The 27,459-nt window shown below is 58.3% G+C and overlaps 1 protein-coding gene across 1 annotated transcript in view; it reads left to right on the top strand.

Annotated features, from left to right (window-relative positions):
• PDE2A (phosphodiesterase 2A) overlaps window positions 1-27,166 on the top strand; it is a 99,240-nt gene extending 72,074 nt beyond the window's left edge. The window contains exons 5-31 of the mRNA XM_075548655.1: window positions 4,888-4,997; window positions 5,799-5,854; window positions 12,143-12,202; window positions 12,776-12,929; window positions 13,483-13,535; window positions 13,714-13,788; window positions 13,923-13,964; window positions 14,758-14,826; window positions 15,110-15,240; window positions 16,827-16,938; window positions 17,830-17,869; window positions 18,012-18,075; window positions 18,388-18,460; window positions 18,617-18,794; window positions 18,966-19,078; window positions 20,248-20,325; window positions 21,046-21,168; window positions 22,127-22,197; window positions 22,510-22,632; window positions 22,965-23,052; window positions 23,488-23,535; window positions 24,416-24,490; window positions 24,635-24,734; window positions 24,978-25,090; window positions 25,376-25,414; window positions 25,557-25,663; window positions 26,005-27,166. Coding sequence (XP_075404770.1) covers window positions 4,888-4,997; window positions 5,799-5,854; window positions 12,143-12,202; window positions 12,776-12,929; window positions 13,483-13,535; window positions 13,714-13,788; window positions 13,923-13,964; window positions 14,758-14,826; window positions 15,110-15,240; window positions 16,827-16,938; window positions 17,830-17,869; window positions 18,012-18,075; window positions 18,388-18,460; window positions 18,617-18,794; window positions 18,966-19,078; window positions 20,248-20,325; window positions 21,046-21,168; window positions 22,127-22,197; window positions 22,510-22,632; window positions 22,965-23,052; window positions 23,488-23,535; window positions 24,416-24,490; window positions 24,635-24,734; window positions 24,978-25,090; window positions 25,376-25,414; window positions 25,557-25,663; window positions 26,005-26,215 — 2,506 coding nt within the window. The 3' untranslated portion in view covers window positions 26,216-27,166. The remainder of the gene's footprint in view (window positions 1-4,887; window positions 4,998-5,798; window positions 5,855-12,142; window positions 12,203-12,775; window positions 12,930-13,482; window positions 13,536-13,713; window positions 13,789-13,922; window positions 13,965-14,757; window positions 14,827-15,109; window positions 15,241-16,826; window positions 16,939-17,829; window positions 17,870-18,011; window positions 18,076-18,387; window positions 18,461-18,616; window positions 18,795-18,965; window positions 19,079-20,247; window positions 20,326-21,045; window positions 21,169-22,126; window positions 22,198-22,509; window positions 22,633-22,964; window positions 23,053-23,487; window positions 23,536-24,415; window positions 24,491-24,634; window positions 24,735-24,977; window positions 25,091-25,375; window positions 25,415-25,556; window positions 25,664-26,004) is intronic.
• Window positions 27,167-27,459: the final 293 nt, after the last annotated feature.

The following is a 27,459-nucleotide window of genomic DNA, read 5'->3' as shown; positions in this document are numbered from 1 at the left end:
TCGGTCTCCTTTGCCTGCCCACCCCACAGCTGTGGCTGTGGATTGCTAGGGGCCTTGGGGGGTTGGAGCCTGTTCTCTTGGAGGGTCCAGCAGACGCAGAGCTTGAGACCTTGGCATGTGGAAGAGGTGAGAGCCCTGGAATCGAGGTCAGACAGGGCCTAGCTCGACTTGCTCTCATGGTTTAAAGGCACCTTGGTTGGTGCAGTGGTTAAGTGCTACCAGTTCCAGGGTGGAAAGACCCCTGGTCTCCCCGCCTCATTAAAACTGACTTGACAGCACCTAACACCACCAGGAGGAGCCCTGGTAGCATAGTGGTCACACATTGGGCTGCTAGCTGCAAGGTTAGCTGTTCAAAACCACGGGCCGCTCCCCAGGAGAAAGATGAGGCTTTCGACTCCCTCCAAGAGCTGCAGTCTCAGAAACTCACAGGGGCAGCTCTACCCGGCCCCATGGGTCACTCTGAGTCAGGACTGAGTTGGTGGCGGTGAGGGTGGTTTGGGGCTTTAACACCGCCCCGAGCTTGGGTGAGCTTGGAAGTGTCAAGTGCACAGCTCATCCTCAGGGCGCCGTGGTGGAGAGGAGCTCATCGGGAGGCCTGGGGAAACGGACTTCCGACCTGGACCCCCTGTTTCTATCAGACCAGCAGGCTGTTTGCAGGGTCCTCCCAGTGGTGACCTCTGCGGCTCTGGGCCCATTAGGTCGGAGCGGAGGTGGTGCCTGAGGTGCTGGCAGGGCTCAGGGTGTTGGGGTGTGGGGGTGCTCTCCCAGGGGAGCTGAGGTGGGGCCACTGGCAAGCTGCAGCAGCAGGTACTCAGTGAGTCTGGGTGACAAAGACAGAGAAGGCCCAAGGGGAAGCGACAGAGAATGGGCTGAGAGGAAAAGCAGGGTGGAGATGGACCACAGTGGGCGTTAAGAGGGTCCTGGCAGGACCTATCCCCCTCCCACTGTCCCCCTCCTAGACCGAGGAGGAGTTAGGCTTCCCTGCCTCCTTGTGCAGGCTCCTGCAGTCCCTCCCTCAGCAGCCCTTTCCGCTCCATCTCAGTCTCCGCCAATCCACAGGGTACTTCTCCGAGGCCCAGCCCTCCTCCAAGCCCCACTACTCTGTCACCTAAGAGGTGCCCATAGTCAGAGCAGGCATCCAGGCAGGGACGGGTCTGCCCACACTTGGCCCTGGCCTCTGGGCTTCTGCTGAGGAGGTGGGAGGGGAAGCCCCCAGAGCTGGGACAGCATGGACACATTCCCAGTCCCACACAATCGATTGCTCTGGGCCTCCAGTCCCCTTCTAGAAAGGCCTTGTCTGAGGGGCGTGTGTATGTGTGTGTCTCAGGGCTGGAGAGGATTGGAGGTGGCTGCCTGGAGGAAGGGTCTTCCTGGCAGTGCCCCACCCCCACTTGCTCTCCCAGCCTGTTTCTTCTTCCTACGTTGCCTTCTGCCACCTCAGAGTTCCTGACTCCAGGCTGCTGAGAGCTGCTGCACAATCTCAGCCTTTCAGCTGAGAACCGACCTCCCCCCAACCCTCGGATGCTGGGGGACCCAGGGCCCAACTTTAAGAAAGTTCTTCTTTAGCGTTGGCCTGGTTTCCACTCAGTGCAATGTCTGCCTGTCCCTCTGGCTTGTCTCGGGGGACCCAGGGCACAGTGTGTTCCCCTGTCTGGATTCTCACATTGTGGAAGAGGGAGAGGAAAGAGGGACCAGGCCTGTTTCTGAAAGGGGGAGGATCTCAGTGTGGGGATAGGGCTTAACCAGGGGGTGGGGTCTCAGCAAAGCTGGTTTGAGAGCAGGATGTGGGCCTCAGAGAGCAGCCCAGGGGCCTGGGCACTTAGCACCTTCCAGGACATCACCCAGATTACAGACAGCCTTTCCCTCCACCCTTTCTCCACTGAACAAATAGTTGTTAAAGGGAAGGAGCAGTCATAAAACCCACACCCATTCCTGTCTTCCATCTCTGCCCATCTGTCTTTATCTTCATGGGTCTGTCGATGACTATCTAAGCACCTGGGTCTTCAGCTGGGACAGCTGGCTGGGGGGGGGGAGGGCTGGGGGGGATGGATCCCTACCCCTCCCATCACTAGCCTGGAAGGCAAGACCCAGGCCAGAAAAATGAGGCGGGAGAGAGGGGAGGTGACAGGGAGGGACTCTGAATTGAGGGAGAGCCACCAGAGGTTCTAAGCAGTACAGAGCCCCACCCTCATGTGTGGGTGCTAAGGCTTGGTCTGAGAATGCCCTGTCTGGGGGACAGAAGTTTGGGGGAGGCTGGGGGAAGGAGGGATGGGGAAGAGAGGAAGTTCTGAGAGGGGCCTTGCCTGGCACCCTCCTGTGCAGGACCTGGGAGGGCAGGTTGTGGAGCAAGGTGCCAAGGTGAGGGGCTTCTTGAGGCTGAGACCCAGTAGCAGCCTCAGCACTTGGCTGGGGGCTCTGGGTCCTGCTCAGGCTCATCTGCCCAGTGTGTCCCTCCTCTGTCTCAGAAGGCAGGAGGGGAGCAGCCCGTCATGGTGTGTGGGCCAGTGTGTGTTTCCTGTGTTGTGAGAGGCTTACCTGTGACTTCCGTTTGCCTCCCCCGCCCCCCCCCCCACCTCTACTCCCAGTCCCTCCCCTGGGTCAGCCTACCTCCTCAGGCACCTGGCCACTCTCCAGCCTCGCTCTCTGCTGCCCAGCCACACTGACCTCCTCACGGCTGGACTGTCCAGCAGACACACCTGCTCTCTCTCCTGGAGCCTTTGTGCAGGCTGCCTGTGCCTCCTTTCCCATCCACCTCCAGTGCCTCAACTCAGATGCGGCCTCTTCCAGGAAGCCTTCCCCGACTCCCACAGGCGAGGACCTGCTCTCCTTCCTGTAGTCAGAGCCCTCCTGCCTGGACTCCCCACCATGCTAGCCTCCGAGTCAGAGTCAGCATGCATCCACCCCCCCCCCCCCACCACTCCCCACCCCAGCCCCTCTGTGCAGCACCTAGATCCAGAAGGACCCGGAGAAAAGGCTCTTTAAGGAGCCCACTCCCATAAGGAGGACTTCTGAGTAAAAAGCTTGCACTTGATCTGTTGGGGAGGAGAAGGGCTTTCAGGGTCCCCAGCAGGATGCAGGAGGCAGGGGAGAGACACAGAGGTGACCCCAACCAGAGAAGGGGGCAGAGGAGGAATAGGGACACATGGAGGATAATTTATGGCTCAGCCAAATGGAACCCAGGGGGTGGGTGTGTCACTCAGGGGTGGGGTGGGGACAGTGAGCTCAGAATGACCTGGGTTGCCTTTGGAGGTACCTGTGCGGGGTTGGGGGGCAAGGGGATGGGGTCTGGGGGAGGCTTCTAGGGCACGTTGGGTTGATCCAGGCAGAAGGAGGAAGTTTTGCACAAAACCAAAAAAATCGGAGGACAAATTCCCCTTAAGTTCCTCCAGGAAAGATGGGTGGGAGGTGGGGAGTGGGGAGTCAGGGGTCCCTGGGGTGAGGCTGAAGTGCTCACTGACCAGCAGCACAGCACGGGGAGCAGCGCCACCCTGTGGATTCCTCACAACCAGGTGATCTGAGACTAAATGGCTCCATGGGGTCCCCAGGAGGGAGTCTTGACTAAGGGTCACCAAGGCCAGCCTCAGCCGTCACCAGTGCACTCCTGGGAATTGTGACTCTGTGGTCTTCGTGCTACCCTCGGTCCCTAGTCTTCCTGGGGTGACAGGCAGCACAGAGCTGAACCCCAGCATTCCAGGAGCTGTGAAGGGCTAGCTTTGAAAGTGGGGGGGTGGGGGTGTTCCATGAGCAGGTCAGATTTTGGCTGCTGTGGAACCCCGAATGAGATGCTCAGGCTCTTGGGTCCTCAGTTTCCCTAGTGGGTGTGGCCTCCTGATTTGGAGAATTGCAGCTCACCCTGTCTCTCCTCAGTGCCCCCTCAGTAATCTCACATGCTGGCATTGTGTCCCAGCACGTTCCCTTCTCCCCCTGTACCCGCCGCCCTCCCCGGTCCAGGCCAGGCAGTTCCTACAAAGCCAATTACGTGGAGTGGCGGCCCTGTGAGGGATGAGGGGCTAGGGAGAATTCATCATCAGGGAGTGACACTTGGTGAACAGCCACACACATAATGAAGCAGGAGGGGTGAGAGATCGGGGTTGTGATGGGGACAGAGAGAAACTCCTTGTTCCCACTCTAGCCCGCCCTGCTACGTCCCCACTTCTCATCCGCACGCACGCACTCGCCTTTGGCCTCCTAGGCGCTCAGACCAGCCGCCCTCAGCTCTTTGAGAAGGTTCAAGTGGTAAAAAGTATGGGCTCTGGTACCAAGTTGCCTGGGTTCAAAGTCTGGCTGTACCCGAGTTATTTAGCTTGTCTGACCTTGGACGGGTTACTTAACCTCTCTGTGCCCCGCTTTCTCCCTCTGGAAATGGGGATGGTGAGAATGCCGGATTGCTAGCTTTGATGGGAATCCCGGGTTAGTCTCCGTAAATTGCTTAGACAGTGCATCATTGACTTTGTTTGGGAAGATGAACTCTCATGCCCCCCTCCCCCGGCTAACACCCCAAGTTGCTCTATAATTCTTTCCTGGGGGTGGTTATAGTTATAATTTCATCCTTCCCCACCCCAGTGTTCTCTGAGAGGCCCAGAGGAGTTAGGACACTGGCCTAAGTACGAGTCACATAATGGCTGACGGGCTGGAGTCGGCGCAGGCTGGCTGGAGCCCTTGTCCTTTGCTTGGCTCTGGTTGTTGCCTGGTGATCTGTCCTGGCCCTTGCCTGGGCCTTTCCCGGTGGCTCTGGCCACTTGGCCCTCCTTGAGTCCAACCTGCAGCAGGCAAACTTGTCCAGACCGTCCCAGATGTTGCAGGATCCAGCCTACTACATGGCCACAGTCCTGGGCCTGCGCCTCTTCAGTGCATGGTCTGAGAGGTGGGGTCCTGTCCTTTTTCCAGAGAGGCTGTGACCTCCCGGAAACGGCTAGCCTGTCATGGACTGGGCCCCTCGGACTTGCCAGGGAAGCCCTTGGCCAAACTGGTGGCTCCACTGGCCCCCAACACCCAAGGTAAGAGCTTGGAGCTGGGCAGCGGCAGGGAGGGATTGTGGCCGGGGTCCCCAAGTCATGTCTGTTTGTCCCTCTGCTTTTATCTTGCTGTCTCCTTGTTTCTCTTGCTGTGTGTCTCTGGCAACCCCTCCAGCTAATTCTCTCTCTCTCTTTCGTGTGCTACTGACTTCTCTAAGCCTCGGTGTCCTGATCTGTAAATTGGGAAGGAGAGTACTGATTGAGGGGACGCTGCCAGGAGGATCAAAGGAGACCATGAATGTCCGGGGCTCGGTCCCTCCCAGGGCTCACTTCCCAGTGGCCACGGCTCCCATGTGCCTGTGTCTGTTCCAGGCTAGATGAGGGGTCATTGCCACGCTGTCTCTGTCACCATCTTTGTTTTTCTCTCTCTTCTCCTCCAAGCCCTCTGTGTGCCACATCTCCCCTCTGCCTGGTGTCTCAGTCTCTCTAGGTCTCTGTCCTCTGTCTCCATGTGGAAAGTGCACAAGACGGGGAGTCAGGAGACCTGACTTGCTGTGTGATCTGGGGCAAGTCACTTCCCCTTTCGGGACCTCACTTGGCTAATCTGTGAAATCAGGGCGCTCAGCTCCTAGGGCTGCAGGGAGGAGCATGGGGTGTTCACGAGTGAGGTCGCGTCCTGCCCCTCTGTACAGGGGCTGTTGCCCCTCAGGAGCCCTCTCTCTGGGTCTCTCTGTGCCTTGGTACCAGCCTCTTTTTGTGCGTCTTCGTCTCCCCTTTGGGTCCGGCTCGGTCTCTGAGCCCCGCTGGCCGCACAGGACCACCTCCTTGCCCTCTCCCCCTCAGTGCTGGTCATACCGCTGGTGGACAAGGAGGCCGGGGCTGTGGCTGCCACCATCTTGGTAAGAGCTTGCCTCGGGGTGCAGGGGGGTGGGGGAGGGAGAGGGAAGCGTGCACAGAGCTTGTCTGGTGTGTATGAGTGTGTGTGTGAAAGGGAGAAAGAACAGCAGGTTGTTGGAGTGGCAAGAAATGAGGATATGGGAAGAGTCTGGGGCATCTCCCACCCAGCCAGCCCTCAGTCTCCCTCCTAGTGGGCAGAATGATTTCCCGGGAGCCAGTTAGCAACTATACAGGGTGCCAAAGTCCCCCGAAGCCCTTCTCCCCCTTTTGGAGCTGTGAACGCTCAGCCTTGACCTTGCTTCTAGGCCATCCCTCAGATGGGGCATCAGTGTCCAGAGAGGGCACCGGTACTCAGAGAGGGGTGGGAAGTGACTGAGATACTGAGAAGGGACACAGGACATCGAGAGACACCCGTGCAGATATCTGGGTGGCTGGAGCGGAGGAGGGCGTTGAGGAGAGGAGGCTCATGGGGGTGGGGGCTGCATGGGAGGACATAAGGCCCATGCCAGATTGAGGGAGGTGGATGGGGCAGAAGCCAGAGCAGTTGGCAGGCTTCCTGGAGCAGCTGGGCCATGGAGTGGGGTAGGGGCACGAGCAGGAAGTGGAAAGTGCCCTTCAAGGGTGGGTCGGGGAACCCAGGCCAGGGCTTCCCACTGCCCCTGCTGCCCCTTCAAGGATTCACGGGGCTCTTCCTGCCCCACTGGCTGCGGTTGGAGAGCCTGGATAGGGCAGAGGACTGCCTTGTGTACTGCCCTATCCAGGCTCACTAGCCTCTCCAAAGAGGAGGCAGGTTGTTCTCACACAGAGCTCTGTCTGGGACACCCTGAGGAGCAGCTCACCTCTGTCCCATGGGGTGGCTCCAGGGCAGTGGGTTTGGTGTTGGGTTGGGATTGACTGGCCTTCGCGGGGTGGGGGAGTTGGGGGTGGGGGTCTGCCTGCCTTCCAGTCTCCCCTCCAGTATGCAGGTCCGGTTAGCCACTGTGGATTTGACCCCTGACTCATGCTGATCCCAAGATCACAGAGCGAAATGGTACCCCTCCCTTGTCCTCCCCCATAGTCAGCCAGGGGTCAGCTGGTTGAGGCCCACTGGGTTTTCGTCGACTGGTTTTCAGAACTGGACTGTCAGGCATTTCCCCTCCATCCATCTTCCTTTGGAAGTCCCATGTTCAGTTTCACAGCAACACACACCTCCTCAGGGACACACAGGTGCACGGCTGGGACTGGAACTCAGGCCTCCTGCCCGGAAGGCGGGAATCTTCCCAGTAAATCACTACTGTCCCCGTAGTAGTGGTGGTGGGTGGCTGGAGACCCTTTCATGTCCCAGGAATGGAAGCGTTAAAACTCCAAACTCACTGCCACTGGGGCTGTCCAACTCACAGTGGCCCCATGGGACAGGGTAGCACTGCTCCCTGTGGGGTTCCGAGATGGTAACTCCGTATGGAAGTAGAAAGCCCCATCTTTCCCCCGCGGAGTGGCTGGTGGTTTTAAACTGCTGAGCTTGTGGTGAGCAGCCCAGTGTCTAACCAATAATGGCCCCCAAATTGTCATTGCTGGGGTCTTGTTTCCCTAGTCCTTCTTGGACAGCATACTTAGTAAAGTAGAGGGTCATAGAAGGACAGGAAGCTCATCAAAGAGCTGGACTCACCCAGCAGCTGCAGTGATGGGCTCCAAGGTGAGAAAGGCCCGGGACTGGGCAGGTGTCATGGTGCTGTGCATATGGTTGCTATGGGTCAGAACCAAGCCTAAGGACCACAGCAACAACAACTTCTCCCGAGGTGACTGCCACCTCAATAAGGGACGAGCGTTAGGCTCGGGCTGATCAAGGAGCAGGCTTTGATGCTCCCAGGGGACTTCTTCCAGGCTCATGAAAACTGAACGAGAGGTTTCAGCGGCACCTGACCTTTCCCAAGCTGCGGGGGAGGAAGGAGCAACTGGGGGGACTTGAGAGCCGCTTGGTGGGGGGGCCACGGGTGCTTGGCTCTGTCTCCCGTCTGTCTGTCTGAGGGTGCCTTGGTCCTGTCTTGGCTTCTCCCCCAAGCCATGTCCTCTCCCCACCTGCCCCAGCTTCTGTTCCTGCCACAAACCTGCTGTTGGCAGAGGTAGTTGGGCCCCACTGTCGGGCTGCCAGGGTCCTTGCAACTAGGCCTCCCTGTCGGGGCCGCGGGAAGCAGCCTTGCAAGGGGAACCATTTGGAAGATTGGTCACTATGGGCAGCGCCAGCAGTCGAGGTCTCAGCTTTCTTCCGAGGGAGAAAAACGCCACCCTACTCTGGACCCCACCCCGAACTGCGTCCTGGGGCCGAGTGGCGTCAGACCGCCCTTTGCCTTCTGGGAGCTCACCTGGTACCCTGGTGGCAGAGGCTGGAGCCGCAAACAGAGTGTCACAATGGAGATGGCCTTTGGGGCATGAGTAGGAGGTCACCAGACAGAGAAGCAGGAAAAGGGTCTATTCCAGGCAGAGGGCACTGCACGGGCAGAGGCAGGTGGGCAGACAGGTAGGCATGTCAGCTGGGTTACTTATCCTCGAGGTAAATGCTCCTTGGGGCTGCGGGCCCCCCTCCTCCCCTCACCCCTGAGTATCCTGGGAAGTGGAGGGACCTTGAAAGGTGTTTGTATTAAATTGACAGCCCTGTCTCTCCTCCTGCCTGCTCCTTCTCACTCCTGTAGAAAAGCATCTCCCAGGAGTCCCTCCACCCCTGCACCTGGGCCCGCTGCCCCGTGCTCCTCATAGCTACAGGTGTCAAGCAGCCCGGCCTCCCACCCAACACTACCAGTCTTGAGGGCAGAGGGCGCAGGGGATGGTGGCCCAGGCCAAGAGGCAGATCTTTTGGAAGGTCTGAGTCTTTCCTCCATAATAACAACAAGCCCGTGTGCTTCCTGGGAGCCCTGGTGGTGTAGTGGTTATTTGTCTGGCTGCAATCTGAATGGTTGGCAGTTTGAACTCCCTGGCAGCTCTGTGGGAGAAAGCAGTTACAGTCTTGGAAACCCGTAGGGGTCACTGTGGGTCAGCATTGACTCGATGGCAGCTAGTTTAGTTTTGGGGTTTTAAATTTTATTTTTAATTTAATCATCTTATTGGGGCTCCCACAGCTCTTATCACAATCCACACATCCATCCATTGTGTCAAGCACATTTGTACACTTGTTTCCATCATCATTGTACTTGAGCCTTTGGTATCAGCTCCTCATTTTCTTCCCTCCCTCCCCACTTTCCCCTCCCTCATGAACCCTTGATAATTTATAAATTATTATTATTTTGCCATATCTTACACTGTCTGATGTCTCCCTTCACCCACTTTTCTGTTGTCTATCCCCCAGTGAGGAGGTTATGTGTAGCTCCTTGTAATCGGTTCCCCCTTTCCACCCTACCCTCCCTCTGGATTTTTAAAAAAATGTTTCCCTGAACCTCTTCTCTTGGTGTTCCTCAGTCCCTCCGTCCATCCACCCACCCACAAACGGAGGCAACATTTTTGGAGCACCCGCTCCATGCCAGTCCCTGTGCCAGGAGCTGGGATTATAGTGAGGACCACAGCAGGTCAGAAAGCCCCTGCTCTCACAGGCCATTCCGTCTGCTGGCAGGTTGGGGACATGTGCAAAATAAAGATATAATTGCAAAGTATGACAGAAGTTAGCAAAGGGGTTACTGGGGGACCCTGTGAAGGAGGAGTGGGCAGTCTTTATCCTATCATGGGCCATTTGGGTATGTAGAACATCATTCACGGGCCACACAAAATTAGCAACTTCAAACTTCGCCTGCTAGATTTGCTCAAACATTGAATCAACTCACCCCTACCTAATGTGAACCACTTCTCTGTGGTGAGGTGTGTGATGTTAGCTGGTATTGGTGTCTCTCTGGGCCTGATAGACGCCCCCCTCGGTGATTGTAAGGAAGAACAGGGCCCGGCTGAAATCCAGTCCCCGGAGGTCAGAGGAGAGCTGTGTCGACTGTGACAGCCAGGTTCAAGGCTGCATGGCTGGGCGCTGGGCCTCTGCTGTTCTCAGCTCCAGGCGCCTTGATTGCTGATGTTTTGTGTGGAAAGAACCTTTGGCTCTCTTCTTCAATTCTGGGATAATAAGTTCCTTTGAGGAGCTGGCAGCGCTGAGTCTCTGGTATTTGATGCCTGATTGAGGCCCACTTGTCCCTGCAGCTGCACCAACCACAGCAGCTTCTTGACTGGGGACAGACCTGGATGCAATTAGCCATGCCACCCCACCCCCCAATAAAAACCCCAAACAAACCAACCCAACAAAATACAACCCAGACCACCCCGACAGATTGGACGCTTTGTGAAAGCAAGCGCTTTCAGGAGGTGGAGGTGCTGGGTGCAGCGCTTTGAGTCCCCTCGAAACCCCAGTGCTCGCTGCTGAGGGCTCTCCCTGACTCCTAGACACTGGGTACAGGTATGGAGGATGTGTAGGTGTGGGTGGATTAGTCACTGTGAGGTCGCTGTGTCCGTGACAGAGCTCTCTCTCTGTACGTGTGTGTATACTGAGCCCTCCGTGGGAGCATGAAGGTGGATGTGGGCGCACGGATGAAGCTGGGGGTTTTCATGGAGTGCACACGCGTTTGCACACATGCTGACTGGGAGAGGGCTGAGGCGGCCCAGCAGTGTGTTCTTGGTGGGGGGAGGAGCCCAGTAGGGGAGGGGCCCCGGGGGGAGGAGGCCTCCCCAACTCCAGGATTCCTTCTTCTCCCTCTGTGCCTGGGACCAGGTGGTTTTGGCTCGCAGGGGTGTGGCTGGCCCCACAACTCAAACTTTCTTTTTCCTGAGAGATGGGTCCAGGTGGAAGGAATCAGAGAGCTAGCTGCCCATCCTCTAAGAATCAAGCGTCAGGTATTCATGCAAACTGTATGCAAACAAGCCCTGCCCCGTAGAGCACAGAGGAAGCTTCATCCTGAGGAAACCCGCACCAGCTTGGTGGCACAGGCCTCCTTTGGTTGGGACCCCTCCAACTTATCCAAGAGCCCGCAGACACAGCTCTAGTTCCAGAGCCTGCCCTGCTGCTGCGTTCCAGGAGCCTGCAGGCTGGGGCCCTAGCTTGGCCCTGCCCTGAAGGCCCTTCCCGCTGTGGCATCATGGACCCTCCTTGTCTGAGTCCTCCCCTTTCCCTGCCATGACCCAGGACAGCTCTGCTCCAGTGTCCAGTTCAGGAAGCCTCCTGAATGCCCTCACATCTGGACTCCATAACCTTTAGGGTCCTACCCCGGCCCTCCCCTCTCCTTCTTCCTCAGGCACCAAGCTCCACACACCCCTCTCCTCAGCAAGCCTCCCCCTCCCCACTGCAGCCAGAACCATGAGTTTCCTGGGAAGCTTCCCATGGTGGGTCTCCTCCTCTCCATCTGCTCTTGGCAAGAGCAGAGCCGGGCAGGGGGTGCTGAGGGGGAGGGAGGCTTGAGAAAGGGGCTCCCACAGCACAGGCACCATGGGGAGTCCCACAGGTGGTGAGCAGCTCTGAGTAGGCGCCTGGTAGCTGATGACTCAGGTGGCCACCCTTGCTGGCAAGCCCTGTAGAAGTGGGCCCCGGGACAGTCACCACCCACCTCACCCCCTTTCTCTTATTCTCACTATGCTGCCAAGCGGAGGTGGGAGAAGGGACCTCATCTGAAAGATGGGCTGAGAGGACTGCTGGTGACTGGCAGAACCGAGGATGATGGGGCGGCAGTGAGCGTGGATGTGGCAAGGGGAAGGTGTGGGCAGAGAAGGGAAGGGAGTGAGCCTGACTGTCAGCCTTAGACACGTCACTCAACCTTTTGGGGCCTTGGTTCGTCCTCAAGGTGGAAGCTTCCTTGGTGAGAATAATCGGTAAGGCAAAGCTCTTCCTTACCCCATCCATTGAGACACCTTCCACATCTTCAGACCCAGCCGGGACATCATAGTTGTGGGACCGCTTCATGTCCCCTAGGCTTAGGGACTGCTTAATCCCTGATGCAGCAAGGATGGAGCTGGTCATGGACCCCATACTTGGGGGTGCAAGGGCTCTAGGTGCTGCGACACAGAGAGAGGGGCCCCAGCTCACTCACCCACTACACGTCCGAGCCACTTGTGCTGTTGGTGGACAAGGCAGAGATGGCCAGAGAAGCTCCACTCTGGGATCAGCCCTGGAATGCTTCTTGGAGGAGTGGATTTCCCTGGCCAGCGGTGGGCCTGGCTTGAGGCCCACCCACAGGCTGGAGTGTGCCTGTGTCAGCAAGGACAGGTGTATGCTGGGTCGGGGCAGGGGGTCAGGGGTACTGTGGCAGAGGGAGGAGGCCGAGAGAGGCCCCAGCTTGTCCCCCTCCCCATCTCTGCAGGTGCACTGCGGTCAGTTAAGTGACAGTGAGGAATGGAGCTTGCAGGCCGTGGAGAAGCACGTGAGAGAGGGTGGGGACAGGGAGGTGGCAGGGAGGGGCTGCTGCTGATCTTCCTCAGAGCAGGGGTGGGGTGCGGCTGGGGGACACACCATGGTCTGGCCAGGGAGCTAGACAGACCTGGGTTCCAATGCCAGTCCCACCACCTGTTCACTTGAGCCTTGTGTGGAAATGGAAATAGTGGCCACTGGTCTCCCCAGGGAGCTAGGTGATCCAACTCCTTGTCAGTACCAAACGGCGAAGCACAGGGGGCCACAGGCATCAATGCTTTGGGGGCTCTTCCTGCCTTGAGTTCGATTTGTAACTTTAACCAGGACCCACTGGTTACCCCAGGAAGCTAGAGACACTCATCTGATGTGGCAAGTCTTAGAAGAGTCTGGGGTCCAGATTCCTGGTCATGGACTAGGAGATCCCCAGGGGCAGTGGGAGCCCATAGGAGGGTGGGGCACAGAGTCGTGAGTCCCCGCAGCCCACCCAAGGCATCGAAGGAGCTGAGCCTTGAGGGAGGCAGTGGGCACTGTAGAGAGTGGAAATGGTGGGTGGCCGAGCACCCACTGACCGCTCGCCCCACTCCAGACCCTCGTGGCCCTGCGGAGGGTGCAGGCCCTGCAGAAGCGAGGACCCTCCGCAGGCCCTGGCGCCGCCCAGAACTCCCCGGCCTGGGCAGCCAGCGAGGAGAAGGCCCAAGCTGAGTACACCGACCAGGACAGCAAGATTCTGAAACTCTGCGGTGAGGGCGAGTGCCGTGGCGTGGCCCTGAGTGGAACCCAGAGGAGGAGGGGTGGGTGGTCCATGGTGTGCCAGGGGCCTGAGGGACTGCGCCTGGCAGGTGGGCAGGGGCCCACGGGAGAGCGCCCCAGTGAGGGGCATTGTGGGGGCGCCGGAGTCCTGGTGGTGTAGTGAGTTAACATGTTGGGCTGCTAACCGCAAGGTCAGCAGTTTGAGACCACCAGCCGCTCCGCGGGAGAAAGACGAGGCATTTCACTGGGCGCGGCAGGTTACGACGCGTTGGCAAAACCAGCAGTTGTCGATGACTTAGAAATGACTCTGCGGGAAAAACGTTTTGTCCCTGTCAAGATTCCATCTCAGAAAGGCGCGGGGGCAGTTCTACCTGTCTTGAATGGACCCCATGGCACCGCATTAGCTGGGGTTGAGTTTGTGCCTGAGGGGCGGGGCCCATGGTGAGCTGGGCGGGGCCGGGGCGTATGCAGGCGGGAGGGGGCGGTGCCCGTGGTAGACTGGGCGGGGCCCGCTGTCCGACTCGCTCTGGCCCTCCCTCGCAGGGGAACTCTACGACCTGGACGCCTCCTCCTTGCAACTCAAAGTTCTCCACTATGTGAGTCCCTGGCTCCTGCAGGGACACGCCAATCTCCCCTCAGATTCCCAAGTCCCAAAGCCCCGCCGCTCCCACCTCCCGCCCTTGCACCTGTCCCAAGGGGCTCCGAGGGGGCGGCAAGTGGGGCGTGACAGCGGCCTGGGTCGTGGTCAGCGCCTCCCTCGGCCCTCCTTCTCAGCTGCAGCAGGAGACCCAGGCCTCACGGTGCTGCCTCTTGCTGGTGTCTGAGGACAACCTCCAGCTTTCCTGCAAGGTGAGCGCCCGGCCTGTCCCCCACCCGTGCCCGTCCGAGGGCCAGGGCGTCCGGGGCACTGAGATCTCTGAGCTGGACATCCTGGCTGGCCTTCCTTTAACCGGAGCCCTGCCCTCCGCCCCTTGGATCCTCAGGTCATCGGAGATAAAGTGCTGGAGGAGGAGATCAGCTTTCCGGTGAGCTGGGTTGTCACATCCGGGGTGGTAGGGGTGGTGGGGAGGCATTCATGGAGTGGGCCTAGGGTGTGGTTCTCGCTTCCTTTGGGGGAGAGCAAACTTGATGCTCTCCGTGGTCTGACAGGCTCCTACCCCTCCTCTGCCAGTGGAGGCTGAACACCTTTTGGGCAGGGGTGGGGGCTTCTGATGAGGACCACAGACCAGGAAGAAAAGCTTGACAGTGGGACCACCCCCAAATCAGCTAAATGAAACGCTATGGGTCCCAGCCTTCTAACCCCTCGGTGCATGGGCCGGCCTGGAGAGAGATCCAGTGCTCCCTGCAACCCTGTGACAGCTAAGAGTGACAGCAGGCAAGCTGGGGCACCTCAAGGAGATGGGGTCCCATGGCTCTCTTGAAACCTGATGGGGTTTATCTGGATTTGGGGATAGATTTATAAATGATCTAGTGACCCACCAGAATCTGGTAGGAGAAATTGCCCAGGAGCTATAGAAAGGTGTCCGGCCGTTATGATTACTGGGGACCAGTTGACTTCTGGTGGAATCTTCCAGGATTTGGGTTTCTTAAAATCTATTCAAATCAGTGGGGATCTTTGGTGTTAGCTTGTCCAGGCTGGGGGATTCGGCAGAGTCCTTTATGAGAGATTCTGGTCAAGGACAGAGTCTCCTTCCCTCTCTCTGGACCCTCATCTCATGACTGAAGGGATTGTTGAAGCTCTGGGACTCATTGGGGGAAGGGGGGGCAGGCTGGGGTCCCCTCAGTGCATCCTAATGCAGCCTCCATCCTCTTTTGCAGCTGACAACCGGACGCCTGGGCCAGGTGGTGGAAGACAAGAAGTGCATCCAGCTGAAGGACCTTACCTCTGTGAGCCACAGCCTGACTGAACTGGGGGAGGGGGCCCACGACTCAGCCCCCCAGAGTCAGGGTCTCTGGGACAGAGCAGCCCAGCCATGAGACAAGACCCCAGGACCTCTATGCTATCCTCCTGCCATAGCATTTCAACCCCTTGCATGAGCCTCTCCAAACTCCCTGTTGCAGAAGGCGGTGGTGGAGTGATGGAGGAGGGAACATACCACTTCCCCCATTCTCCCTCTCCCCGTCTTTCTCCTCTTTCCCAACTGGACTCCGTTTTCCCTCTTCTCTACAGGAGGATGTGCAACAGCTGCAAAGCGTGCTGGGCTGTGAGCTTCAGGCTATGTTGTGTGTCCCTGTCATAAGCCGGGCTACCGACCAGGTGGTGGCTCTGTCTTGCGCTTTCAACAAACTTGGAGGAGACTTGTGAGTCTTAGTGGGCAGCTGAGAGGCTGGGCAGGGCTGTGCTACGGTGCTGGTATGAGGATGGGGCTTAGTAGGGTCTACCACGCCAGTCAGGCAGTGGGGTGGGGGTGGGATTCATGGATCTGGAGAAGGGAAGTTGCAGGGGGAAGACTGAGGGCTGAATGGATTTTCAGAGCAAGAGACTGTGGGGTTGTGGGAGCTGCTGGCCCTTGTAGCTGTGGCTGGTTGAAGGGCAGGTCACCATCAGCTCTCCCTCACCCACCTCAGTGTACTTAGTCATGTGGAACCCCAGATTGAGCTGCCCTTCTCTCATTTCACTTCCTGAAGAGTATATCTCCCCCAAGATGGCCACCTCCTTTGGGTAGTCCTTCTGGGAACCGCCTGCTGGAGGGGATGGATGAGTTCTCCCACAGAGAATCATCAACAGAGTGGACAAGGGCTAGAGGAAGCCTCTGGGGCTGGGATCAGCGGAGGGTCCTTAGAGCCACTGACCAGTCTAGGAATCGTGCAGGGCATAGCACCCAAGCAAACAGACAAGGCAGCTTAGGAAGCAGGTTTTAAGAATGGAAGTCCTATGTGAGGTCAGCAATATCATGAATACATTTCACACCCCGCCACCACCTCATGGGCCAGTTGTAGCAGTCTGAACCATCGTGCTGAGAATGTACTCAGCGAGAATGAGTCTCAGGAGCGTCAGCCTGATCTGACTTGGCTGCAGGCTCAGGCTGAGAGTACCCCATGGCCGTCAAACTTGGAGAGCAGCCAAGCACAGCATGTGGAGGATTGAGCTCCAGACCCGAGCGCCTGGACTGTCAGCATGACTGGGCAGTGATGCAGATTGAGTCCAACAAAGAATGGAAAGGGGACCAGGGTCATAGGGTTCAGATGACTGAAGTAGTTTTTCTACCTCCACAGACACCCCCTAGAGAGCTTGACCCACATCTCAAGTCCAAGTTCCACTTAGTTGGTCCATCCAGTTACCTGGCAGCAGGATTGAATGATATTAGCAGGGTTGGGGCCTGATCCTTGTCAGCAAGAGCTCCCTCCAAGAGTGGGTGGGCCTTGCCCTTCTCACCACCTCCTTGGGATTCGTGGAGGAATCCAATCAGGCCAACAAAGTCTGGAGAGCATGGAGCAAGTGACAAGAGCCAGGCCAGGCCTGTGATTAGACTGGGCCAACCCTGTGACTAGACAGGCCAGGCCCTGACCACTGGGCAGTGCTATCATTCCTCCCTGAGACTGGAGGGTCCTCTGATAGGAATAAGTCTTCATTCTGGGGGAGGGGACCCATACTTGGTCTGAGCGAATCACAAGGCAAAGGACAGAGACATGACTGACTTCAAGAAGCAGTAGCCTAAGGAGGGGAAACGTTGTTCTGAGAGGGTATAGAAGAAAACCCTCCCCTCAGAGAACCCACAGTTTGAGAGGGAAACAGGGCCGAGCCAGAAGCGCATGGGACAGCCCCAGCGGAGAGGGTTATATGAGCCGGTGGTTTCCAAGCTGCTTCCTGCAGGAATGGGGGTACGTAATTTAGCAAGGAAGATCTCGTTCCTCTTTTGTGGTGCCCACACCCCCTGCCTCCCCAGGTTCACGGACCACGATGAGCATGTGGTGGAGCACTGCTTCCGTTACACCAGCACTGTGCTCATCAGCACCTTGGCCTTCCAGAAAGAGCAGAAACTCAAGCGTGAGTGCCAGGTGGGTGTCTGGCCCCATGCCTGTCTTGGGAACAACTTGCCCAGTCCTCCGCTTCAGAGCCATCTACAAGTGAAAGGGTCTTTGTCCTTGGGGGCAGATGGCAGCCCAGACCTACAACAAGGCGCCAAGTTTGTGCCCAGGAGGCCAGAGTGGGTTTACATTGGCAACGGGCACTGTAGAGGACTACCCTCTAGTGTCCGATATGGGTACTACAGCAGCATATAGGCGGTGAATGCCTGTCGTGAATGCACCTCTGAGAGGCACAGGCTGGGCTATTCCTACCTGCCTGCCTTCCTCCGATCCTGATTGGACCCAAGAAGAAGGGATGCATTTGAATTATGGCGCTGCTGAGGAATTTTGGAAGTACTGCGGACTACTAGAAGAGCAAGCAAACCTGTCTTGGAAGCGAGGATGGCAACTTTCCATATGGCTGGCATCGTTTGGACATGTGATCAGAAGAGACTAGTCCTTGGAGAAGGACATCATGGTTGGTAAAGTAGAAGACCAGCTAAACAAACAAACAAACAAACTAACTAACTAACTAAACCCCTGGAGGAGATGGATTGATACACTGGCTGCAACAACAGGCTCAAACATCACAGCGGTTGGCAGCTGGTGCAGGCTCTGCTTCCTTCAGTTGTTCAGGTCTCAGGCTGGCTCTGAGTGGAATGGTCGATTCAGGGGGCACCCAGCAACAACACATGCCCTCCTTGGGGCTCCTCTCCCCAGTCCATCAGTAGTTACACAATCGAAGTAGACACTGCTGGCTTCCCCTCCTGTCATGGTAGTTCTAGGGGAGGAGTGAGGAGGCTCTGGGGGTGGGATGGGGCATTGGGGGGTCTGTGGAGGAGACCTCTGCCACCCACGGTGACCCCATTTCCTCCACCCCAGGCTCTTCTGCAGGTGGCAAAGAACCTCTTCACTCACCTGGGTGAGTGCACTGCGCTCTCTGTGCCTGGCTGTGGGATGTGGGTGGGGCTGGCCTTCTGGGTAGGAGAGACTTGGGTGGGCTTGTCTTGGGCTCCCCAGCCAGCCTGGTCTCACCACTGTCCTGCACTGCACACTCCCTACAGATGACGTCTCTGTCCTGCTCCAGGAGATCATCACCGAGGCCAGAAACCTCAGCAATTCCGAGATGTGAGTGACTCTGCCCGAGGCTGGGCCCCAGCTGCACCAGCCCTCCCTCCTCCTGCCCCCTTCTTATGGGACCTGTCGGCTTTTTTCGGTGGTCCTTCCTGTCCCTGTGGACTGTGGGATCAGACTGGCCTTGCTGGCTAGGTAGGACGCACAGTGCCTGCCACGTAGTCCATAGGAGGTCTCAGAAATCAAGAAATCAAGCATGAAGTCCATAGGAGGTCTCAGAAATCAATTCACTGAAGAAGAGAGGGGGAAGGGCGGAGTGGATAGAGGCGGTGTCAGGGCCCAGTGGACAGCACCCTCTCCCCACAGCTGCTCTGTGTTCCTGCTGGATCAGAACGAGCTGGTGGCCAAGGTGTTCGATGGGGGCGTGGTGGATGATGAGGTGAGGTGGGGCCTCGCAGCAGGAGTGTGGGATCGCCTTCCTGGGGACAGAGAGCCTGCGGGAGCCTCTGGGGTGCAGACCTGAGGTTTGATGGCACCCCTAACTTCTTGATGGGCCTCTAACTTCTTCCTCCTCACTGGATCCCTGCCTGGGCAGAGCTACGAAATCCGCATCCCGGCTGATCAGGGCATCGCGGGCCACGTGGCGACCACTGGGCAGATCCTGAACATCCCGGACGCCTACGCGCACCCGCTTTTCTACCGCGGCGTGGACGACAGCACCGGCTTCCGCACGCGCAACATTCTGTGCTTCCCCATCAAGAACGAGAACCAGGGTGCGGGCAGGCTAGGGGGGGAGGGGGAGAGGGGGCACAGCCTGGATGGGGCGGTGAAGTTTGAGCAGGATGGGAAGGAGCCTGCCCCGTTGCCTGCAGCAGAAAGAAGCTAGGTGGGAGTTTACCCCGTCCCCAATACACCAGCCGGTCCCAGCCCCTTTCCCCCCCCAGAGGTCATCGGCGTGGCCGAGCTGGTGAACAAGATCAATGGCCCGTGGTTCAGCAAGTTCGACGAGGACCTGGCCACGGCCTTCTCCATCTACTGCGGCATCAGCATCGCCCACGTGAGCCAGGCCCCCCTGGGCGGGGGGTGGCCCTGCAAGGGGCGGCCCCGCGTGGGGCGCTCCCTTCCTCTCCCACCCTGACTCTCCTGGTACCGCTCCCAGGTGGCTTTAGTCTGGGCCTGCAACGCAGAGCCCTGAAGTGGGTTTGCTTTGCAACCTGCAGCACGCGCTGGCTACCTCCCGCCTCAGTTTTCCATCTGTGCATTTAGGATACTATTTTCTGCCCTAAAGTGCCCTGATGGCGTATTGGGCTAAGTGTTGGGCTGTTTGCCACAAGGTCAGTTCGAGCCTTCCAGCCCCTGGTGGGGGGAGACGGGCGAGGCCATCGGTACCAGTAAAAAAATGTACAACTTTGGGAACCCAGATAGCAGTTCTACTCTGACCTGCCCTGTCACCGTGAGTCAGTATAGATGAACTTGATGGCAGTGAGTTTTACTTCCCAGAATCCTGAGAGTCAACGAAAGGGAAGGAAGGAATGCTTTTGGAAATGCCAGTGGTCTGTCCCTGCCCACTTCTCAGTGAGCAGAGACCCTGGAGGGGCAGACAGTAGGGCAGACAGTTGACATACTTGGCTATTAATAGAAAGGCTAAAGGGTTACTCCACCTAGAAGGACCCAGGAAGAAAGGTCTGGCCATCCACTTCTAAGAAGCCAGTTGCTGGGAGCCCTTCGGAGCATGGCCCCCCTTTGGCGCAGGGAGCAGGCGGGGGGTGGGGCTCAGTGGCAGCTGGGTTTTCTGTGGCAGCAACCTTCACCCAAACCCCTAGCCAGCTTCTTTTCTGCAGGCTTTGGGACTCAGATCTGCCTGCAGCTCTGACCTGGGTATCCAGTTCCTAGCTCGCCACCCTGTGCCCACTCCTTCCTCTTCTTCCCTTGCCCAGGGCCTCCACCCTGAAGCCCAGAGCAGGAAGGAAGGAGGCCTGGGTGCTCGGTGCCAGAGCAAATGCTAAGAGGGCCTGCCTGTGCCAGGGAAGGGGAGGGCAGCTTGGGTGAAGTGGGGTGAGGGGTGGGGTCCCCCCTCCCCTCTGAGCTAGAGGTCCAAGGATGAGACACATCAGAGCGGGAGAGGAAAGGGAATTCTATCCGACGCCTTTGACCAGTTTTGTGCCCTGCTGAGATTTCACAGCTGCTTTGTTTGAGCCTGGACTTTTCCTCTACCCCCCACCCCAGTCTCTCCTGTATAAAAAAGTCAATGAGGCCCAGTACCGCAGCCACCTGGCCAACGAGATGATGATGTACCATATGAAGGTGAGGCTGGACCCCTGGGCCACCTGTCGCTTTGCACGCTTTCCCTGTCTCCGCCAACCCTCCCTCCCCCCAAAGACTCAGAGAGAGACCCAGGGCAAGGCCTGGCCTCCTACTCTCCTTCCCCAACCCACGGCTTCTAGACTCCTCTTACAAGGGTGGAGAGGGCAGCAAGGTCCAGCCCAGGGTCATTGGTTCAGCCAGGTTTCCCCACTTCCATGGTGCAGTTTCTGTCTCGGGGAAGCACCCCCTGGGCCCTTGCCCATCGCTGCCCTCAGACACAGTCATTATCCCATGCCATCCCCAGCCTCTGGCTCAGAAAACTCGCCCCAGGTTTTAGTTCACCATGGTCCCTGTGGACCTGAGCTCTCACTCATGCCCAAACTGGAGCCTGTCTGAAGGACTGAGGGACAGTGCCTCCCCTCCATCCTGCTGCCCCCCAAATGCACTGTTTGGGAAAGACTGCCCTGGCTTGGGGGTGTCACAAAGGGGTGTGCCCTCGCTACGGAGGAGGCCAGACTGTTCAGATGGGAATGACCCCAGGCAGGGAGGCAGAGTGGCTGCAGGGCTGTGAGGGTGAGCGGGGGCAGGCCTGGCCAGTGACAAGCAGGAGTGTGGTCAACTTGACTGTGGTGGGTTCTGAGTAATGCAGTGGGGAGTGGAGGGTGAGCCACTGGGCAGGTGGAAGCGAGCTTCTGATGCCCCCTCTGTTGGGCCCACTAGGTCTCAGATGACGAATACACCAAACTGCTCTACAACGGGATCCAGCCTGTGGCTGTCATTGACTCCAACTTCGCCAGCTTCACCTATACCCCTCGCTCCCTGCCGGAGGACGACACATCCATGGTGAGCCGGCCTCCCCTTTCTTGGCCCAGAAGGGGGAGGGTGTGCAGCCAGAGGTGTCAGCTTTGCCCGAGAACTTCCTTCCGGCCACTTTGAGCCCTCAGGGAACACTCTGGGAAGGAGGCTTGGAGTTTGCCTTGCCTGGGGCTGAACCAGACAGTCCCTGAGGACTGCTTGTGCCCAAGTCCACGTCCAGCGGGGCTTGTACTTTCCCCCTCGTTTTTTCCAAGTGTGTTGGATCCCAAATGTTCCTGGGTCTCACACCACATATTTCTGAAAGTTCACGACTTGCAGAATGCTGGGCTCTGGTATTTTATGGCTCTCTAGTTTTACTATAAGGATCCCTGGTGCCACAATTGATTAAGCATTGGACTGCTAACCAAAAGGTCTGTGGTTCGAACCCACCAGCCGCTCTGTGGGAAAAAGATGAAGCAGTCTGCTTCCGTAAAATGTACAGCCTCGGAAAGCCCGTGGGGCAGTCCTGGAGGGTCACTGTGAGTTGGAATCGACTTAGTGGGTTTGGTCTGATCTCTAAGACTCCAAAATTGTGTGTGTGTGTGGGGGGGGGCGAGTTCACGGAGGACTGGGGCAGGGGCCCCATCTTTTCTTTTCAATAACACTGACCATCTTATTCTAATCGGAGTCTCACATTTCCATGCAAGAGGAATCGCAGGGGACACATGCATGCCATGCCTCCCACCGGCTTCCCTTGTGGGGTTCGATTCAGTAATTCAGGTGTGAAATTCAGAGATCTCTTTTATAACTCAAAGTTCCAGAAGTGATAGTTGCTCATTAAAATCAGTTTTATTGCGGTAAAAATAGGAGAAACACCCTTTGCCAATTGAATCATTTTCCATGTCCAGTTCAGTGACACCAAAGTATGTTTTGGGCTGTGTCACCATCACAAGTAGCCACTGAGGGAGTCACTGACCCCACCGCTGACCCTCTTTCTCCTCTCCAGGCTATTCTGAGCATGCTGCAGGACATGAATTTCATCAATAGCTACAAAATCGACTGCCCCACACTGGCCCGGTGTGTATCCCACCCTTGCCCCCTCTCTGTGCAGACAGCCCCCTTCCCACCTCCTTCTAACCTTGGCTCTCCTGTTCATTGCTCCAAAGTCTCTGGGGTGGGGTCTCTCAGAGGGCATCTGGGGAGCCCCAGCCCTGCGGGGTTGGGGAAGGCTGTGGATCAGAGGCAATTCCAAGACTTTGTGACTTCTGGGGTGTGTGTGTGAGAGTATGATAAAAGGAACCAGGGGGGCTGGGGGAGGGGCGAGGCAGGCCTGGAGGCTTTCCAGGAGGAGGGCTGAAACCCCTCCACCGCTGCCTCTCCTCTCCCCAGGTTCTGTTTGATGGTGAAGAAGGGCTACCGGGACCCTCCTTACCACAACTGGATGCACGCCTTCTCCGTCTCCCACTTCTGCTACCTTCTCTACAAGAACCTGGAACTCACAAACTACCTCGAGTGAGTGCTTGCACCTGCAGGCCCTGCTGAGAGCTGCTGGGGGTCCCTTCCTTCCCTGGAATGGGCAAGGACCTCCTCTGGGCGCTCCACTCCTGTCACCGTAACAGCCAAGTGAGGGTACACAGCCCATCGGGTGCAGTCACAGTGCCAGGGACTGATAGAGCTCAGTGGTACCCAGGTCTGCTAGACTCCAAAGCCACTGCTTTCTTCTAGGTAGGGGACCCGGGCATCCCAACCCTTGTCCAGACAGCTCCCAGAGCCCTCTCCTCCTTGGGAGTCATGGGGCAAGGGCTGGGTGTCCATGTCTCTCTTCCCTACCACCTCTCCCCCAGGGACATCGAGATCTTCGCCTTGTTTGTTTCCTGCATGTGTCATGACCTAGACCACAGGGGCACCAACAACTCCTTCCAGGTGGCCTCGGTGAGACCCTGTGGGAACCCTCCTGGGGGGGGTGCCTCTTGGGGCCTCACCCCTCCCAACCTGAGGAGAGGTGGGAGCCTGAGGAGGCCAGGAGCCAGTTTAGATTCAGGACGGCAGTCTCCCCTGGTTTCCCCTGGGCTCTGAGATTGGGGGGTGGGGTGGGCACAGGGTGGCTGACACTAGCTGGGGGAAGGGGCGGGCTGGTGGTACACTTGGTTAAGCGTTCAACTACTAATTAAAAAGTTGGTAGTTTGAGCCCCTCCCGGTGCCTAGGAAGAAAAGGCTAGTGATTGACTTCCAAAAGGTCACGGCCGTGAGAGCCCCCCAGGGTGGCTAAGTGTAACTGGCTGGTCTGGGCTGCTGGAGAGAGGCAGGGGGTTCTGGGCCCCGTGCGGTGGTGTGTGGTGTGACAGGAGTTGTTCTGGACTTCCCCAGAAATCTGTGCTGGCTGCGCTCTACAGTTCGGAGGGCTCCGTCATGGAGGTATGGCTGTCCGGCCCAGGCCCCGGGCCCCTGTCACCCCCTCCCAGTGAGTGCCCTGCCCCAGTTCCCCCGTGCCCCCCAAGCCTCCATCTCGACAGAAGGGCCCTGGGCACAGCCCGAACAGGTCTGACTGGGGTCTGGAGCTGCCTCGGAGGAGGTCGAGTGTGAAGGGACTGGAGGTTCTGCCCAAGCTCTGCTTGGCTTCCAGAATGAGGACCTGTTCCCCTTTGCCTTGTGAAATATACCCGTGCAGCCCCCTGCCCCCAGTTGTGCCTGCTACTGTTTGATTGGCACCTGCCACCCCTAGGTGGAGACTCTGTGGGGGCAGGGATGAGACCCCAGCAGCCTCTGAGTTCCCTGCTTGGCACAGAACAGGAGCCAAATCTTGGAAGCAGGCCTGCCCAGGCCTCACCCACCCTGCCTCCCACCCCATCCTCCAGGGGCTGCCTTTGCCTCCTGCACTCCTCTCTCTGCCTGCGGCAGTCCAGCCTGGCCCTCAGGGCCCTGGGCTCAGCCTGCTCCTCCTCCGAGTGACAGCCCTTTAGCGTCAGCAGACAGGGGCCTTGCCCTCTCCCCATCACTGTCCCTCCTTGTCAGCAGACAAATGTTTGCTGCAAGAGTTCATGTCTGGGACCCGAAGGGAGCATTTCACAGTTTATCTTGCTGGCCTCTCCAGGGGGCAGCGGTGCCAGAAGAGGCTGACCTGTCAGGGTTTCATCCAGACGTTTGAGACAGAGCTCAGACAGGGGAGTGGCTCTCCCAGCCCCCGGCTTCCTGGGGAGCTGGCATTGGGCTGGGGCGTGGTACCTCCCCATCTGGGTCCCCTTGTGGGGCGTGTTCCCCCTTCCCCACTGGAATTCCGACGCCCCTCCCCCTCCAGAGGCACCACTTCGCACAGGCCATCGCTATCCTCAACACCCACGGCTGCAACATCTTCGACCACTTCTCCCGGAAGGTGAGGAGGGGCGGGCGGTAGGGATGAGAGGGTAGGAGCCCGGGGTGGGGGTGGGGGAGCCTGGAGGAGCTGAGGGCTAGGGAGTGTGTGAGGGTGCTGGGTGGGGCCATCCATGACGCCCTGGCCCTGCCCACCCCGCCCCAGGACTATCAGCGCATGCTGGACCTCATGCGGGACATCATCCTGGCCACGGACCTGGCACACCACCTGCGCATCTTCAAGGACCTCCAGAAGATGGCTGAAGGTGCTCACTGGCAACTCCCAGGCTTCAGGGTGGGGAGAGACATCTCTCGGGCATTTGCCCACAGCACCAACCCTCTCCTTGGCCGCAGGCCACGCCTCCTTCCCTCCCCTCCCCCCTCCCCCCACAGATCTGGCCCTGTCCACGGGGCTCCCGCTGAGGGCACAGGGTGGGGGGAGGTCCTAGACTATTTGGGGGTGGGTCCTGGGGCCCTTGCCTCCCTTGAACCCACCCTCCTCTCAACAGTGGGCTACGACCGAAACAACAAACAGCACCACAGCCTCCTCCTCTGCCTCCTGATGACCTCCTGTGACCTCTCTGACCAGACCAAGGGCTGGAAGACCACAAGAAAGATCGCAGTAAGTGGGGCCTCTCCCTGGGGAATGCCCGCTCTGCCAGCAGCCTTGAGACAAACCACAGGCCGTGTCAGGGCACCCGAGGGAAGGCTCAGAGATGGGACCCAGCACTCCTCCCCACCTGGGACCACCCTATTGCCAGTCCAGGGGAGATGAGGACAGGCTGAGGGACACAGCTCAGGTCCCTGAACCACTGCGTCTCTGTCTGCCCTCTTGGGAATGGGTTGGCAGAGGAGGTTGGTGGATGGATTCTACTCCCGGGGTGTGATGAGTGTGTTGGCCTTTCAGGAGCTGATCTACAAAGAGTTCTTCTCCCAGGGAGACTTGGTATGTGTGATGGGACCTCAGGGTGTCCAGGTTGGGCGAGGTTTCTTGACCCAGGGGTGGGAGGAGCTGGGCCAGCCTGACCCTGGTTCCTGATGAAGCAATAAGAGGGCCAGGCCTGAGGGTGGCGACCTTGTGCCTTCAGGAGAAGGCCATGGGCAACAGGCCGATGGAGATGATGGACCGAGAGAAGGCCTACATCCCGGAGCTGCAGATAAGCTTCATGGAGCACATTGCAATGCCTATCTACAAGTGAGTGGGCGGCCAGGCCCCTGAGTGGAGAGGTGGGGAGGGTCAGGGCCAAGTGCACAGGGTAGTCCCATGGGCGTGGCTGAGCCCTGGTCTAGGTGACCCGCTCCCTGCCTTGGCCCAGCTGTCTCCTGCTCTGTCTCTAAGTGAAAGTGGGGTCTTCTCTTCACCCTTGGTCACCCTTGGGGAAGGGGCCTTTTTAATTCTCTTTGAGGGTGCAGTTGCATGCCTCACAGCCGGGTAGAAATCCTATCCAGAGGCTGGCCCCAGTCTTGCATGCTATCCTGCATAGCTTGTGATCTCTGAATCATCCCCGCCACTCAACGCCCCCCCCACCCCGCCAGACTGCTACAGGACCTGTTCCCCAAGGCGGCAGAGCTATACGAGCGTGTGGCCTCTAACCGCGAGCACTGGACCAAGGTGTCCCACAAGTTCACCATCCGCGGCCTCCCAAGCAACAACTCCCTGGACTTCCTGGACGAGGAGTATGAGGTCACCGAGCTGGACGGCGCCAGGGCCCCCATCAACGGCTGCTGCAGCCCAGAGGCGGAATGAGCCCCTTCCTTGACCCTTCCCTGTCCAGGCTTCCCCCTTCCCCCCCTTCAATCGGCCTGGCCCGATGCACTGGGGACCAGAGCCAGGAGCCCTGGGCTCTAGACTAGGACTTCCCACGTGACCTTGGACAAGTACCACCCTCCCTGAGCCCGAGCTCCCTCATATGTAGAACAGGAGCCAGGCTCTCAGCCTCAGTAAGACTTTGTACTTGGCCCTCGAGGGCACTGGGGTCACCAATGAGCAGTTGGCCCCACTCTGCCCCTCTGATCACACCCTGGTGACTCCATCCTCCCCAAGCCACTCCTTCTCTGAAGCAGCCTGGATTTTCCTCCTGTGCCCCATCCCCACCCCACGGGCCTGACCCTTCTCCCCAGGGCACTCCACAGGTCCCCAGGGTCCTCAATAGAAAAGTGTACAGAGGGTGGTGCTTTGCAGCACCCAGTGGTGGAGGGATTAGAAATTGCCATTCAGTCAAAGGTGGCCCTGAGGATGAAGGTGGCCCTGAGGATGAACCCCAGGTAGTGTGATCTGTGGGACCTGTAGTCTGTGGGACCCTGAGGGAGCTGCCGGAGGAGGAGGGCAGGATGGGAGCGATAGGCAGTGCTTCCTCCTGGCTGCGTGACCCTGGGCCAGCCCCTCTGCCTCTCTGGTCAAAATGGGGGTTAAGACAATCTATTCTCTAAGCGTCCTTTTAGATCCTAGTCTCTGTAGCTCTGGCAGCCCAGGAGGGGCCTGCCTATTCCTGCCACCCTCGGCCCAGAGAGTCCCTCCGTGCCCCCCTTGACTGTGTCCACTTGACCTGAGCCCCGCCACTCCTACAGCCTGAGAGGGACCAGGCTGAGCCCCAGCAGGTGTCTCTCCTCCTCAAGGCCATATCCACCTGTGCCCAGGCTCCGGTAGCCCCTCGGGCCAGCCTCGGGGGTGCGCCAGCGTTGGCTTCTCTCTTCCTTGTTGGGTTCTGTGTGTGTGTGGTCGGGTGGGGGGAGGGGGCCACCTGCCTTACCTATTCTGAGTTGCCTTTAGAGAGCTGCGTTTTTCTAGGACTCTGTGCAACTGTTGTGTATGGTCCCGTGGGCTGACCGCTTTGTACATGAGAATAAATCTATTTCTTTCTATGGCCCTGCCCCTCGGGGCTGTGCGCAGACTTTGTGAATGGTGCTGGTGTGTGTCTGCCTGTGTGTGCGTGTGTGCTCACGTGTGTCAGGACTGGGGGAAGCAAAGACCTGTTGGAACTCTCTGGTGAC

The sequence above is a fragment of the Tenrec ecaudatus genome, chromosome 4 (assembly GCF_050624435.1).
Source record: "Tenrec ecaudatus isolate mTenEca1 chromosome 4, mTenEca1.hap1, whole genome shotgun sequence".
Taxonomy (NCBI): Eukaryota; Metazoa; Chordata; class Mammalia; order Afrosoricida; family Tenrecidae; genus Tenrec; species Tenrec ecaudatus.
Note: the sequence above shows the minus strand (reverse complement) of the source record. Positions and strands in the feature narration are given on the sequence as shown.